The sequence below is a fragment of the Mirounga leonina genome, unplaced genomic scaffold (assembly GCF_011800145.1).
Source record: "Mirounga leonina isolate KUSES-001 unplaced genomic scaffold, KU_Mleo_1.0 Mir_96, whole genome shotgun sequence".
Classification (NCBI taxonomy): domain Eukaryota; kingdom Metazoa; phylum Chordata; class Mammalia; order Carnivora; family Phocidae; genus Mirounga; species Mirounga leonina.
Genome location: NW_023270871.1, coordinates 3,892,920 through 3,910,030, shown reverse-complemented (window position 1 = coordinate 3,910,030; position 17,111 = coordinate 3,892,920). Strand labels below are relative to the sequence as shown.

At 38.1% G+C, this 17,111-nt stretch overlaps 1 protein-coding gene and 1 non-coding gene across 4 annotated transcripts in view; both read left to right on the top strand.

Annotated features, from left to right (window-relative positions):
• The window catches only part of LOC118006395 (leukemia inhibitory factor receptor), a 76,210-nt gene that overhangs the window by 41,731 nt on the left and 17,368 nt on the right, over positions 1-17,111 (top strand). For all 3 annotated transcript variants that reach the window (XM_034999016.1, XM_034999015.1, XM_034999018.1), the window contains 7 exons: positions 1,472-1,726; positions 6,064-6,193; positions 6,617-6,786; positions 8,699-8,844; positions 10,059-10,221; positions 12,734-12,804; positions 15,457-15,670. In XM_034999016.1, coding sequence (XP_034854907.1) covers positions 1,472-1,726; positions 6,064-6,193; positions 6,617-6,786; positions 8,699-8,844; positions 10,059-10,221; positions 12,734-12,804; positions 15,457-15,670 — 1,149 coding nt within the window. The remainder of the gene's footprint in view (positions 1-1,471; positions 1,727-6,063; positions 6,194-6,616; positions 6,787-8,698; positions 8,845-10,058; positions 10,222-12,733; positions 12,805-15,456; positions 15,671-17,111) is intronic.
• Positions 13,658-13,847, top strand: LOC118006457. The gene has a single exon (XR_004678084.1). It is a non-coding gene; the product is annotated as a U2 spliceosomal RNA (small nuclear RNA).

Here is a 17,111-nt window from a genome sequence, read left to right as displayed (position 1 = left end):
CACAGAGCAGATCCCTATGAGCTGCAGAGAAATGGGAACCTGTAAGTATACCCCAAATCCCAAATCGTCTGTACGTTGAATGAAACTCATATGCAGGTAGAATGTTGGCAGCGTGAGAGAGGCCTGAAAAATTGTTGACGGTGTAATGAAGTCCTTCAGAAGGCTGGTTATCATTGTAGATTATCCACTCTAGTGCCCACATGGAGAAATGGGTCAGAGGAAGGAAGGACTAGAAGCACGTAGATAAGTAATGAGGATCTTAATGCCATTCAACAAAAGACAGTGAAAGTGTAAAGTAGGGCACTTGGGTCTGGAAAGGAAAAGGGGCAAAAGGTATGAAAACACTGAAGAGACAGAATTAAAATTAGTGACTGTGCATTTGGTAACCAAGAAATAGAGCCAAAGGTGACTATAATAGTTTGGACAGCTGAGTAGCTGGTGATGCTTTCCACTGAAACAGGAAATACATGAATGACTTAGGTGGGAAAGATAAATTCATTTTTAAAATGCTGAGCTTGAGGTACTTATGAAGTTTCCAGGTAGGGATGTCTCAGGCAGTTGGAAATACAAGTCTGGCATCCAAGGGATTACTAGGAGCTGGAGATGTACATTTGAGAGTCATCAACATACATGGGATAAGAAATTGTTTAAATCTAGAGGTTACTGTAGTCAGGGAAAGAGAAACAGGGACCAGGGACACATGTCTTACAAGCTTGTATGTCTAAGGGTAGGATCGAAGAAAAAGAGCCAGCAGAGTGGAAGAGAGTAGCCCAGGTGAGTAGGGTGGTGTAGAGAAGGGAGTTTTGAGAAGCTAGAGTTTAGGCAACATATCGGATGCTGTGGATGTTGAAGGCAAGGGTTACTGAGAAGTGGCCATTGGACTGAACAAATAGATCAGCGAGCCACTTTAGTAGAATGGTTGGGGTAGAAGCCAGATTGTGATAGATTAAAGACTTTTAGATAGAAAGGAAACTAGAGATAATTAAAAAGATTGGACATTTAGGAAAATAAAAGCAAAGCTGTGGCTTTAACCTGCAGAGAGTTGAGGTTAAGGAAAAAGTGCTCTTTAGGATGTGGAATACTTACACATATATTCAGGCTGATGGAAAGTAAGAAGTCTGCCCTAAATACATAGAAATCATTTCAAAGGACTGGAATTGATGAGTGACTTTTTCTTGGTATGGATTTTTCACATATGGATATAAACCCATTTTGTTTGAACCTTCAGACTTCTTAGACATTAACCTGTGACCTTGGGCATTGGCCTGAAATCCCCTCCACTCCCCCATTATCAGCCATAAGTAGATAAAATATACCTGGTTTTTATTTATTTCTTGTATATGTCTTGCTCTTTTGAAGGTCCTTTGGGCTGCCATTATTACAAAACACTTTATAGTGTGTTTTATTTACACTGGGCTATTTAATGGTAAAAGACTTCTAAAGTATTTGTAATTCCTTTTATTCTCTCTAGGGTCACCTGATTCTCAGACTAAGGTTTTTCCTCAAGACAAAGTGATACTTGTAGGCTCAGATATAACATTTTGTTGTGTGACTCAAGAAAAAGTGTTATCAGCACAGATTGGCCAAACAAATTGTCCCCTTATCCATCTTGATGGGGAAAATGTGGCAATCAAGATCCATAATATTTCTGTTTCTGCAAACAGCGGAACAAATGTGGTTTTCACAACGGAAGATAACATATTTGGGACAGTTATTTTCGCAGGATGTAAGTATATAATATTAAAGAGTACCTATTGATCTGTCTTGGGCCTCTTTAAAAGCTTTAATGCTATTTCCAGGGACATGGACAGTTCTATTTTTTTTTTTTAATATGAAGACACCAGAATTTTTGCTTGTTTTAAGATGAGTTCTAAGCTCGTTTTCTATATATTCGTATTTATATAACTTGTAGCTTTTGTAGTAAGATTTGAAACATCCAGCTGCTTAGTTTTAAATTCTTAGTTAACAGTTTTGCTGAGTCAAGGGTAGTTTGTGTATAATATTTCTTAATCCTACATTGTTTAGGAATTATTTCATATACATTTGACCCTTGAACAAAATAAGTTTCAATTGCATGGGTCTGCTTATACATGGATTTTTTTTTTAAGATTTATTTATTTATTTTAGAGAGAGAATGGGTGTACAAGAGGTGGGGGAGGGGCAGAGGGAGAGAATCTTCAAGCAGACTTCCTGCTGAGCGTGGAGCCTGACATGGGTCTCGATCTCACTATCCATGAGATCATGACCTGAGCCGAAACCAAGAGTCAGGCGCCCCTACATGGATTTTTTTCCAATAACTACAGTACAGTACTATAAATGCATTTTCTTTTACGATTTTAACATTTTCTGTAGCTCACTTTATTGTAAGAATATAATACATTATAACATACAAAATAATATGTGTTAATCAGTTGTCTATGTTATAGGTAAGGCTTCCAGTCAACCGTAAACTAACTAGTAGTTAAATTTTGGGAGAGTCAAAAGCTTATGTAGATTTTTTTTAAGTTTATTTGTTTTAGTAATCTCTACACCCAGCGTGGACCTCAGACTCAAGACCCTGAGGTCAGGAGTTGCAGGCTCTTTTAACTGAGCTAACCAGGTGCCCTGTATGTAGATTTCTGACTGCATGCGAGGTCAGTGCCCCTGAGCCCTGTGTTCGAGGGCCTACTCACGGTCAATTTCCCACCTAAAATACACCTCTTAAAATTAAAATTTTAAAACATCCCACCTAATATAAACATACATGTCTTTTTAAAAGTAAAATTTAAAAACATACCTTTTAAAACATCACCCAGTTAAAGAAACTGTAATGATTTTTACACAAAATCTTTCGACAGCATAACATGTGCTTCTCTAGCTTTTAAAGGAGTATATCTGAGAAGAAGAGGGTCGCAGGCTCGGAGAGGGTCCCTCTCTCACTGTGTCCTCTCTGTAACAGAGGCTTCATAGTACAAGGGCTTCTTTATTAACATGGTCATTCCCGCAGTTCTAAAATTCCACATTTCCGAAAGTTGTCGTGAGGTACTGCCCTGTTTATGTAGCTTTTGTTTAATGTCCACAGGGACTTTTGTGTTTGGAGTGTTTCTGTCCCCTCTCCTGTGGTAACTGCCATGTGGTGTGCGGATGGCTTTGCCCCCAGCAGCGCTGCTTCCCTTCCTCCCCAGCATTCGGAATCAGAGGCTGAGTTTGGTCTAAAGGGTCTTATGATCAAAGGGTGGGGAATGTACTGAGTGGGTTTTGTGATTTTTCTTTGGATCGTGTGGTGATTTTTCTTACCCTTTTCTGGATTCTCAGCTGTGCTCTAGACCAGCAGCTCTCCACCTCTCTTTTCCTTCCAGTGAAACTTAGGATGAATTATGTTGCATTGCTCATATATTCCCAAGGGAATAACCAGGATTAGATACACTTCTGTTTGATGGCTGTAACCTTACTCTCTTTTTGTCTTCCCAGTAATGCATTTTGGAATTCAAGTGAGAGAGAGATAATGTTCAAATTTAAACTTTAGAAAATTTCTTTCCTAATGGAATTTTAGGGAAGGACTTGCAACATTCCTCACAAATGACCATGGTGTATAAGTTAAAAACCAGTGGTATATGGAGGGAGGCTACCTTATGATAAATGATACCAAAAAATGAGATATCCACTTAAAAGTATGAAAGAGAAAAATTAAAAATCAGAAGATGAGACTATTCATTAGGTTTTTATTATTTCCAATAGTGTCCTGCTCTTTTTTTTTTTTTTTAAAGATTTTATTTATTTATTTGACAGAGAGAGACACACAGAGGGAGGGAACACAAGCAGCGGGAATGGGAGAGGGAGAAGCAGGCTTCCCGCAGAGGAGGGAGCCTGATGCGGGGCTCGATCCCAGGACCCCGGGATCATGACCTGAGCCGGAGGCAGACACTTAACGACTGAGCCACCCAGGCACCCCAGTGTTCTACTCTTCTATCATAATAGTAGAACAAGCCCATTTAATTCATAATTTAACCTTCATTTATAGCATTTGGGGTTGAACTCTTCAATATTTGTTAACTCAGAAGCAGCGATAGAATTTTCCTTCAGAGGAATTTCTTTAGGAACTTAACAGGAAGGGCAGTTTATGGTGTGAGTTAGGGATTAAGATTCATTATTTTCTTTCCTTTATGGATATCCTGCTAACCCACCATATATTGAAAAGACACAATCAAAACCTGCCAGGATTTTGATTTCAGTTACATTAGATTTATTAATTTAGGAGACCACTTTAGGAGAACTTTCATTCTCACTATACTGAGTTATCCAAACCAGGAATATGTATTTATTTTCATTTAGTTAGGTCTTCTTTGATTTATTTTAGTGATAGGAGGTCTTATATATCTTTTAGTAAATTAATTCCTAAGAGTTTGATGTTTGGTGCTAGTAAAAGTGGCTTTTTTTCCTCTTCAGTTTATTATTATAATTGCAAATACATTTATTATCCAACAGATAGGATATTTACTAGTATTTTTCAGTGTTTATGCATGAGCTAATTTAGTTATAAGCAAAATATTTTATAAACACTATGCATTCAGTGATCACTCAGAGTTATTTTCATAGATAGTGCCACTTCAGCATTAAAAATTGACTTATTAATCTTTTAGCATACTCAAGAATTTTAAAATACTACATTGTGACATAGAATTAGAGTGTGTAAATATTATATGTCACATGTCAAATTTCATACTTTCTCATTTGAAAATATTTTCATAAAAATGGCTTTGTTTTTTAAATTGCATTTTCTATTTGCTGGTAATACAGTTGATTTATACCTAGTTTTTATCCAGCTTCAGCTGATCCCTTGGTAAGTTAATTTCTTTGAGAAGGCAGTCAGTACATTACCTTTCAAATACTGCCTTCTCGTATTTTTTCCTCCCTCCATCTTTGCTTCCACTTCTTTCTAATTTGCTTCTGTTACTTGGATTTTAGCTATTTCACCTTAACATTAATCTGCCAAATACTAAAATAATCGGCATTTTAAGTATACCCAAAAATTTGGTATGTCATTTTAATAAAATGACTGAAAGTTTAGCCTTAGATTTAAAACTATTTTCAAAACAAATATATCAGTGTTATCTGATTATGCAGTTGTTAGACTTTAAAAACTCATGACTTCTCTTAATATTACCTAAAATATCATTGATGGACATTATTCTACTTCAGGAAGGTATGTGAAATTCTCTGTTGTCCTTCTAAGTCTCTAAAATAGTCAAAGAACTGTCTTTAAAGATTAGTTCTTAAAAAATAAAATTATTTTACAGAATTTGCAACAAGTAGGTAATTGCTTTTTAAAAACTTAGTGAAAGATAATTTGGTAGATAAGGTAAATATGACAGAGAACACCAGTTTCTGTGTATGCTTGATTAAACATGAGTACAGCGATACCAATTTCTATAATTAGTGTCCATCCGCAGAATTTTGCATTATTACTTTAAAGGTTTAAGACACACAAAAAACCCCCATTTTTCTTTTTTCTAGTTTTGCCCCTGCAAAACCAGAGGGAGTGTTCATAAAGAACAAAAACAGAAGAGCAGTAGTCACTTTGAACATTGGAAGATGCAGAATTTTACCAAGAGATACTTTGTAAATAATAATCATTGTAACTTATTTAAGAACTCTGAAACTTATAGTATGACCTGTGCTGATCTTTAATCCGAGTTGGTACTTCTTTTCAAATCACAGTATTTACGTGATAATACTTTTAACCTGTAGATTTTTCTGATTTGTTGGATACAGCTTCCTTTGAAAGATTTGGTAGGACTTAAGGGGGGAAAAATGTCTTCAGGTTGCTGTTGGGAAGTTTCCAAATGAGCTAGTAGTCATTCTGCAGTATATTTTTGTCCCATCATTTCTAACATAATATGAACTCCAGAAAAACATGCTACAGAAAGCATGGCAATTCCTGCATTGTTCAAAAGGTAAAATCTAAACAATACATTATTTCATTTCTAAAGGAAATTGTACAAAATATAGTTAACATTATGAAACATGTTTTCAGGGAAAATATATGTAACCCATAAGATGTAACTACATTTTTTTTCCTATTAGATCCACCTGATATTCCTCAAAAACTGAACTGTGAGACCTGTGATTTAAAAGAGATTGTCTGTACTTGGAATCCGGGAAGACCAACTGCATTGGTGGGCCCACGCAATACAAGTTACACTTTATTTGAAAGGTAAAAGTCACCAGGGAAAGATGTCAGCGAGGAGCACTTTGGAGGGTATTAAATGACATAGGGAAATGCGATATCTCATTTATGTTATGAGTAAGATATAAAACCTAATATGCTATATAAAATTGGATATACCATAAATACTGCAAATGACATGCACACAGACTAGATTCGTATGCTTTTTCTAAAAATCCTAGAAGAACCCTCAAATATGAACAGAGACTGTTTCTAGGTAATAGGCTTCTGGGCAGTTATTTTCATCTATTTTCTGAATCATATACATTTTCTTTGCCAAGTATATAGTGCATCTAGAATTAGAAATAAAAACTTTTAAAAAAGATTAATTATTAGAAATTTACCCATTCATTTTTTTCCTGAAGTATTTATCTCTCTTTTAATATTTCTTATTGCTCTCTTAATTCATAGTTTTTCAGGGAAATATGTAAGATTTAAAAGAGTTGAAGCACCAACAAACGAAAGCTATCAGTTATTCTTTCAAATGCGTCCAAATCAAGAAATATATAATTTTACTTTGAATGCTCGCAATCCTCTGGGTCGATCAGAATCAACTATTTTAGTTAACATAACTGAAAAAGGTAAGCTGCTGCATAAACCAGTGTCTTAAAAATAATTTTAGAAGTGGTAAAGTGTTTTGAAATTAATGAAAAGTGCTTCTGGGGTTTCCTTTTTATAATTTTCTTTAGAGTTACTTAATATTAATTTTATAAGTTTTATTTAAAAATCCTTAAAATGTATAATTTCAAGTTTCACCATTTTATTGAATTCAGATAAAAATTTGTATGAGTCATTTATATAGAAACTTTAAGTGGCTTTATCTAATGGTTTTTGATTCTTGAAAAATTTTTGCCCAATTTTTAAAAGCTTTTTATTTTTTTTTTCAGTCTTTTTATTTTAAAATAATTATAGACTCACAAGTGGTTGCAAAAATAATAAAGCCCCATGACCTCACCCGGCTTTCTCCCCTTGTGACGTGTTACTGACTACAGTACAATTTCCAAATGAGGCAGTCGACCCTGATACAGTACCACAAACTAGACCAGTGAACTGGACTACTGACCTTGCTCAGTTTTCTCAAGTTCCTGTGTGTGTTCAGAGGCGTGTGTGCGTCGATGTGCTTCTGTGCAGTTGGATCCATGTATAGATTCACGGAACCACCAACACAGTCAAGATACAGAACTGGTCTGTCTCCACGAAGAGACTTCTGCTTGCTGCCCCGTTAGCAAACCTCGCCACACTTCCCCGCTACCCACCCCCTACCCCATGCTCCTGCATCCCTGTCCCCAGGCAACATCTACTCAGTTCTTCATCTCTGTGTTTGAGATCCTCAGTCATTTTGAAGTGTTGTATAAATGGAATCCTACAATACCTAGCCTTTTTTCACTAAGGGCAATGTCCTTGAGATCCATCCAGCTTGCTGTGTTTATCAATAAGTGGTTTGTTCCTTCTTATTGCTGATGATTCTGGGACTTTTACCAGCCCTAGTAATATGTAGTTCAAAATAGAAATAAAATATGGCCCTTCTTCTTAGCATTCATTCCCGTGGGCATTCCACTGCGTCGGCTGCATGCGGGCTCTGCAGTCCAGAGGCCTTCTCTTAGAGCCTCTCGGTTAGTGGAGAAAGGCTTAAACCAAATGCATTATAACAGAGCCTAGCAAGTGCTTAGCGCAACTGATCTTGTTGCCCTATTTGTAGATGTAAGTACACTTCTATTAATTATTCCTTCTCATCATTTTTGTTGTTTCCTGGTATTTCCTAAGGTCAGAAGAGCTACATTTTGTACTTGAGTGGTAGTGTTTGTATTTGTCTGCCCTCCGCCTTTCGACCTTATTTTCACACGGTTCCTTCTTCCCACTCACATGGGCCTATGTGCTATCACCAGCATCGTGTGCGGCTTGTTCCACTGTTGTACTGTTCTTGCCAAGACCCAATCGGAAATGCTCTTCTGCATCCGTTTTGCCAATTTTAGTCAGATTCTTCCTTCAAAGCTCATCTTAAGTCCCATCTTCACTCGAAGACTTTCCCTACCACACTTGCATCTCAATTCCTGTAGCCGCTAAGAGCTGTAAATATGACAGAGAACACCAGTTTCTGTGTATGCTTGATTAAACATGAGTACAGAGATACCAATTTCCAATTTAGCATATATACTCTTGTTCATTGTCTCTCTCTTTTTTTTTGGTCACTCTGCAAATAAATTAGGGGTTCCTTAAAGGTAGAGATTATGATCCTACTACCTTTTAGTATTCCTGATGCCAGTCTAGGAACCTTGAATGTGGTGGGTCCGTAAACACTGGTGGCATGATACCAGCAGTGAAAGTGACGTCTGTGTATGCCATGGGTACTGAGTGGAATATTGTTGATCGGTACCTAATGCTGCCTCTCTTGTTTCTTGTTGTTGGGTTTTTTTTTTGGTTATTTTTTTTTAATTGTCATTTATTGTATTCTTAAGTAGCTTTTAAAGTAATCTTTACAAATTATATTTACAGTCTATCCTCGAATTCCTACTTCAATCAGAGTAAAGGATATTAATTCAACCGCTGTTACACTTTCCTGGCATTTACCAGGCAACTTTGGAAAGATTAAACTTTTATGTCAAATTGAAATTAACACAACTAACGCAGTCCAAGAATTGGTAAGATTTTTCTATAAACTTCCTTTGAGGTTACTTTGGATCAAATATTTTTCAAAACTAATTAAAGAAATTGATATGCAGAAGCTCTCAGATGATTTATTATAGAAATTTACTAAGAACTAAGACATTATATATTAATGTAATGACAGCATTATATTTAGCACTTGAAAACAGTTAAAATCCTGGGTATTGTAGAACGTGAGTTTGACTTTTACTACTCAGAATGTTACCAGGTCTAATATAGTACCTGGCACATGGCTGGTACTCAGCAAATTTGAACATGAATGAATAGTTTTTGCTATAACCTTTAGCATCAGTTAATGGACTGATAAGCACCAGAGAGAAGATGCGATTTCTAAAACTGCCAAGTGCAGCAATAGGAGCAAGTTCTAAGTCAGAATGTGGTCGTTATAAGTCAGAACATGACTTTTTAAAATACATTTCAGATACTTAGCTTGACTTTTGTAGTGTACCATCTTGTAATTTGTGGTAAGTCCAAAATAAAAGATATTGTAGTGAAAATACTCATTTGGAAACTTACTGATGATTGCTAGAAAATCAGTCAAATGCCAGAATATAATCCGAAAAACTCCTTTATAATTAGTAACTGGGAGCTCAGAGGATTTCCTGAGGCATGCAGATCCTCAGATTTGTTTAAATTATGTCATTTTAATTTTACATAATTTAAATAAGAATTTGTTGAATATTCTACATGTTTAGCACCATACTAGAAGTTCTAAGTGCCCTATTAAAAAAATGCATCAGATGATGCTTGCCTCAAAGAAGCTTCCAAATATAGCTGACTAATGTACTTAATCCTCAAGGTCATCTTAGATTACTAAAGTATATTAAGGCTTGTTGTATTACCATTAGCCATTGACCAGTGAACAAGATTATATCATCCTTTCTGCATAATTTAATTGATCATTATTACTTAGACCCAGTATTTGAATTAAAATGATATCTAAATATATTGTTACTACAGGGCATAATTCCACAGATTTGGTATTTATGTAAAAATTAAAATATTTTGGTGGATGAACTGTCATTAGTCTTACAAAGGTAAACTCACATGGACATTTAGTCAATTTATGTTATAAATTTGGGTGGTTTATCAAAAAAAGTGTGTGTTTATGTGTTATATATATATATGTGGATTCTTACATGACATTACATATACGTATACATATACATATTGATTTGCTTTCTAATAGCGGAATGTCACAATCAAAGGAGTAGAAAATTCAAGTTATCTTGTGGCTGTGGACAAGTTAAATCCATATACTATATATACTTTTCGGATTCGCTGTTCTACTGAAACTTTCTGGAAATGGAGCAAATGGAGCAATGAAAAAAAATATTTAACCACAGAAGCCAGTAAGTTAAGTCAGTGGTTTATAGCTGATTATTACTATGGATCTTGACATTTTACAACTTATTTTTAAAGAAAATGTCACCAAAGTGAGTAAAAGGAGAAAGCTTGAATTGCATAATTGTGTAATATCTCCTAGTAAAATATCATCCAGACATCTTAAATGGTGGCTCTAAGGTTTGTGCTCCTACGGGCAGCCGCTTGGCCTGTGTTGTGGGGAAGACCAGGCCTGTCTGCAGGATGTTTACAGCTGTGTCCTAAGATGATGCAGAGGAAACAGACTCAAAACTGTGATGAGATTATGGGTGATTTCTCTGACACTCTTTCCTCCTTTCCTAGAATTTTGGTAACCTATTTAGATGACTTTACTGAAGACAATTGTTAATAAAGAGAATTTGTTGGAATTTTTATTTGTGACCTAGGCTTGAGAAATGGATGGGGCCAGAGGATGTCCAAGTAGAGTTTCTTAGTTTCTGCAGTACACGGAGGTCAAAATAGGTACAAAATTAGGTAACTGGTTTTCTGAGTATGATAATTCCCAAAGATGGAATGAGATTCTATCCTTGAATAATCAGATGTCAGCTTTAAAAGTCAAAAACAAAAAAACTTAGAAATAGGTATAATTTTCGGGAGTCATTCAACAAAGGATAGCAAAAGCTTTATTTGCACTAGATAATATAGGGAATATGAAACTTCTTCCAGGGGCACCTAGGTGTCTCAGTTGGTTAAGCATCTAACTCTTGATTTCAGTTCAGGTCATGATCTCAGTGTCCTGGGATCAAGCCCCACTTCGGGCTCCACACTCAGTGGGCAGTCTGCTTGAGGATTTTCTCTCTCCCTCTCCTTTTGCCCCTCCCCCAGCTTGTGTACATTCTCCCCCCCACAAATAAATGAATCTTCTTTAAAAAACTTCTTCCAAAAAATTAATGAACAACAAAACAAAAAATGGTAGATGTTAATCCAGATTTTTGCCTCTCCACATGAAGGAAGGTTAGAGAGGTGGGAGAAGCTTTGTGATATATGTAAAAAAACTATTTGGATCATCAAAGCTGTGCACGAGTCCAGTGTATTTAGTTATCCGTTGCTACCTGGCAAATTACCCTAAAATTCAGTGGCTTAAAACAGTAAACATACTATCTCACAGTGAGTATAGGTCAGAAATTGAGAAGCAGCTTAGCTGAGTAGCTCTGGCTTATAGTCTCTCATGAGGCCACAGTGTGGACGTAGATAGGGGCTGCAGTCTTGCCCAGGGCCAGAGAATCTGTTTTCAAGATGGCTCACACAGTGGCTGTTCCTCACCATGCAGGTCTCTCCATAGTGCTGCAGAGTATCCTCATAACATGGCAGCTAGCTCCTCCTAGACTTAGTGAGTAGAGGGAAAACATGGCAGCCTCCACAATGCCTTTTATGACCTCACTTCAGAAGGGAGCTACCATCGTATCTGTCATACCCTATTGGTCACACAGGCCAATGCTGTTACGGTGTGGGAGGGGACCACACACAGGCAGGCTTGCCAGGAGGTGTGACCAATACTGATCCTTTGGAGACTGGCTACCACAGGAGCTTTTGCCTTCAGTTGATGAGCTGCTGTTGCCAAGAGAAAATATTTTATTTATACCTCACTGAGATTATAGAATTAATTCACTTAACAAATATTTACTGAGGGACGCCTGGGTGGCTCAGTCGGTAGAGCGGCTGACTCTTGGTTTTAGCTCAGGTCATGATCTCATGGGTTATAGGATTGAGCCCCACATTGGGCTCCACGCTTAGCAGGGAGTCTGCTTGAAGGTTCTCTCCCTTTCTCCCACCCCATTCGCGTGCATGCTCTTTCAAATAAATAAATCTTAAAAAAAAAAAAAAAAAAAGGGCACCCACTATGTGTCAGGAACTGTGGTAGTCACCAGGGATATAGCACTGAATAAAATAGTCTCTGCCCATGGAGTTTATAGGAATAGAGAATTAGAAATAAAGTTTTAGAAATAGTTTGCTGGGTACTGCCACAGACAAAAATAAAGCCTAGAAAGGGGACTAGGGAGAGAAGGTGACGGGAGGAGGGGTTGCAATTTTAAATAGGGTAGCTAGAAAAGACCTCACTAGTAAAGTCACATTGGAGCTGAGATACGGAGGAGAGGAGATGATCCCGGGGAGGAGAGTTTCTGCGCTCAGGAAGAGCAGTCACGGAAAGCACAGGAAGCCTGAGGCAGGTGGTCCAACACGTCTGAGGAGCCCCCGGAAGCCTGTGCTCGGCCCTAGCCGACTTGAGCAAGGGGAGGTAGGAGGATGTGAGACAGAGCAGCATTCCTTAGTCCATTCTAAGGGGCCTCTTGTTTTGTGGGCATTGAGAGCTCAGCTTTTTCATTGTTTCATTTCTGAGTGGCCACTGAACTGCTTCACATTTTTACGGAGAATTCTAAAAACGTAGGGAAAAATCTCAAGCACCACTGTCTCAATTATTGATATTATCAGCTGACATACAATACACATCTTCAGATGCTAACTTTGAAATCTCTTTCCTAGTTCCTTCAAAGGGACCAGATACGTGGAGAGAATGGAGTTCTGATGGAAAAAATTTAATAATCTATTGGAAGGTAAATACCTGATTTTCCCCTGAATATTTACATAACGATATTGGGCTAAACTACTTAACTTACGAATGGTACTTGAGTGATCCAGAAACCCGGGTTTCCGAGACTGGCTCTTCACAGTCCTGCTGCAAATCTAACCTGGCTCCTCCCAACCCCCCGGACTCCTCATCACGCCCCATTCACCACAGTCATCTTCTCTGACAGCTCTGAGCATTCTTCAGTTTGATTTCAGGAAGCCTGTAGAGGACCTCGGGATTTCATGAATTCCATCTCTCTCACTCAAGCCGGAAACATAGCAAGAAGCTACAAGTTAGAATCTCCGTTGTGTTGATGCTATGCTTTTTTCTCCAATGAGTAGGAAACTTTTTACTATCTCATACGTAATTTGTTTTCCCTTAGTTGTATTATTATATGCCACTTAAAAAGGTTTTCATGGTTTTGTACAATTTTTAGATATAATATAAATTGCATTATGGTTTCACTAGTTTTTCTCTACTAGAGCAGACATTTTTGTTGCTATAGTTTTTATCTGATTTGCAAGGATCAAACATCAAAACATCAAACATCAAAAACAGACATTTGTTTTCTATATCAGGTTTTATAAGAGCAGTCATAATTGGATTCCTTTAAATAGTGAATTTTGTTATTGATAGTAAAACATTTTTATAAAAATTTGACAGCAGTACAGCTTTGAGGAAAGTCTGTGTGCAAATTCATTGTGAGTTCCGTTGCCTTGTGATGGTCTGTATATGGCTGTGTACCCCTCTTAATCTTGATTAGAAAATCCACTGGCTACTCACAGTTGTCTGTCAGATTTCCTGATGATGTAGTAACAATTATACAGCCACTTCAGTGTGTCACTTCTCAGCCTTTCAGCTAAGATCAAGTGTAGTATCTGTTCTTAACGGTTTAATGCCTGATACGTCCTCTGTCCGAAGACAATATATCACATGGGTTTTGGGAATTAGGAGAAAGGATAGGAGCTCACTCTGCCCACTCCACACATCAGCCTGGTGTTGCAGGACCATTACTTCAGTGTAGAGAAAGTTTGGGATGTTGTTTAAACTAGATGAATGCCTAACCAAAGATTAAAAATACTGAGGTGATTGTAACTTCAGAGACTAGGTTGATGGTTCTGCTGTTTGCCAAGGAGGAGCATATTTGGATGGAAAATGAAGTTGTTTGGGGTTGACTTTTTCAAAATGTATTCTAAAAATATGTGCCAGTGGGATGTCCAAGTAGAGTCTAATAGGTGGTGGTTTGGTGTGAGGCTCTGGAGTTCAGGGGAGAAGTCGGAGCTAAAGACACAGCTTTGAGTAGCATGTAAGTGGGATCACTCAGGGAGAGCATGCAGGGTGGAAAGAGGCCAAGGATGGACCCCTAGGTCTAAGTGATAGCAGCGTTTAAAGGACCAGCAAAGGAGGAGGATCCAGCAGAGGAGAGTGGGAAGGTTAGAGGACAGGAAGACCAGAAAAAAATGGTAAAGCAGAAGCCAAGGGTGGGGATTCTGTGAAGGAGTGAGCGGTCAGCAGCGTCACACGAAGCCCGTGAGCCTTAGGATGGTAATGGGTCCAATGGACCAGGCCATCAGGGAGTCACTGTTACGGAGCAGTGTTTTCAGCTGAGCATTAATATCAAGGTCAGTCTGGATCAGAGGGTCCCATGCATTGTCGTATAGTCTTGAAAAGCAGTTCAGCTCCACAAATAAAAAGGTTTGAATGTTTCCTTATATCCAGTAAGTCTACTTTGGAAATCCACATTAAAGAATTAATCCTAACTATGAAAAAGAAAAAAGTATAATGAAAAGGTACACCAAAGTATTATTTTAGTATTGTGAAAAGTTGGAAACAACTTGAATTTCATTTATTTAAGGAATATTCAAGTAAACTACTAAAAATACTACATAAAATAAAAAGCCATTAAAGTGTATATATTATGAACAAGTATATTATAGAAAGGTGGAAAAAAGATAAGGTTGTATGATTAAAACAATGTTAATTTAAAAAGCTACATCTTAGAAAAACAACTTGAAGAAAATATCAAAATGTAAGAGTATTTAAGAAATGGGAATATGGGAGCATTTTACAGTTTTTTTTTTTTAACTTTTGTATCGTTTCCAAATTTTCTGGTAATGGGCATGTACTATTTTAAGAAAATAATAAATGTTTTTTAAAAACTATGATGCCATAATTTTTTTTTAAGTTTTATTTATTTAAGTATTCTCTACCAGCATGGGGCTCAACTCATAACCCTGAGATCACGAGTCACATGCTGCACTGGCTCAGCCAGCCAGCCAGCCACCCTGATGCCATAATTTTTTATGTTTTGTTTGATAGAGCAGTCATTCCTGTTACTTTTTTTGTTTTGCTTCTGAAAAATGTGAGGCTAAGACTGGTTTGCATTTCCTTAATTTTTAAATTTCTCTGCGCTCTTATTGCTTACGGTAAGTATAGTTTTTCTTTAGCATCACTTCCCTGATCTGTCCTGGCCTCGGTGCCTCTTAAATCTATGTCTGACACCGTTCACAACTCTCTTGATTCTGCTGTTACCTTGTCATGATTGACGCAGTGCCTGGTTTAGACTTGATGGTTTTGCCTCATCACACGGCCGGTTTTGCAGGTTTCTTGACAGAATTTATTTTTCTGTTTCTCATAGCCTTTACCCATTAATGAAGCGAATGGGAAAATACTTTCCTATAATGTATCATGTTCACTCGATGAGGAGACACAGTCCCTTTCTGAGATCCCTGATCCTCAACACAAGGCAGAACTACAACTTGATAAAAATGACTACATCATCAGTGTGGTGGCAAAAAATTCTGTTGGCTCATCGCCACCTTCTAAAATAGCTAGTATGGAAATTCCAAATGGTGAGTACTTAAGATAATGTAGTATATAAGAACAGGAAATTAAAGTGAAACATTTTAAGGGGTGTTCGCTTGCTCTTATAAGGTCAGCTCTCTTCTCATATCCCCTGCTGCTGCTGATCCATGAGGAGGAACAAGCCGATTAATGTCCAGAATTCAATGAGAGACAGCAGTTACTCATCCTTAGGGATGACTCCAGACTCTGTGCTGTTGGATAAAATAATGAGTGTACCCAGTTACTTTAGTGCATAGTGTTGGAGAGTTGTGGTGGTGGATATTACTCTTAGTAGGAAATGTTTCAGCCATTTATTTCTCCTAAGACCACGGGAGCTGATGCTATATCAGCTGGGCTGTTTTACAAATGTCAGGCAGGAAATATAATACGTATTTTTAATGGCGGCTTTGTCGACAAGACATTCTTTATTAATAGGAACCCTTTATTGATAAATTCTTTTTAAAGTCTAAATTAGATCTTCAATATAAGCTTTAAAAAGTCACCATGGTGCAATTTTAAAATTAACTTAGTGCCTTTCTTTAAATGTATTACCAGTAATCCATAATATTTAATCCATAGCCACTTCTGCCTCTTAGGTCATTCCTCTTCCAGGTCATTCCCTGCTCCCCCCCCCATTTTGCTGTCCTGTCCCAAAATGGGGGTGCCTGCCTATGACCACCCACTCCTAAAGGAAGAAAAGTTGGTGGATCCGGTCAGGGTCCTCCAAGTATCTTTTCAACTCTTTTTTTTTTTAAGATTTTATTTATTTATTTGAGAGAGAGAAAGAGCACAGTGGGGGAGGGTGGGGCAGAGGGAGAGGGAGAAGCAGGCTTCCTGCTGAGCAAGGAGCCCAACACGGGACTCGATCCCAGGACCCTGGGATCATGACCTGAGCCGAAGGCAGACGCCTAACCGGCTGAGCCACCCAGGCGCCCCTGGTCCCACAGCTTTTTGATCCCGCTGCATGTCAGCCGATTCTCTATTCTTCAGCCCGTCTCCAGGAGCCCCTTCAGCCCACCCATAGGCTTGAGAGGAAGAGAAGGGCTGGTCCATCCACTTGCTCACCACTCGTTATTGTGCTCCTACTCTGTAGGTCTGGCCCCGGGGTTGGGGTTGCAGGCACAGGCCCCCGCCCACTCTCACAGAGCTCACATCCGTAGTGGGCAAGGAGAAGAGAGATTGGGACTGGCCACTCATGCTCTGCTCCTGCCTGCCACCTGTGTTGCTACCCTCCTCTAGTGCCCGCACGCCCTCAGCCCCGTCTGTCCTGGCCCTGACCTGCACACCCCAGCATGCTGCATCACCACCTGTCCGAGGTGCCCTTGCATTACTTTTTCCAGCTTCTGAGTTTATCTGTACATCCGGGTAATTACCTTTTACAGCAAAAATAACAGAGCAACACTTCTAAACTTTGCTAGAGGTTTATCTAGTTTGAGCACTCTTTTAAAA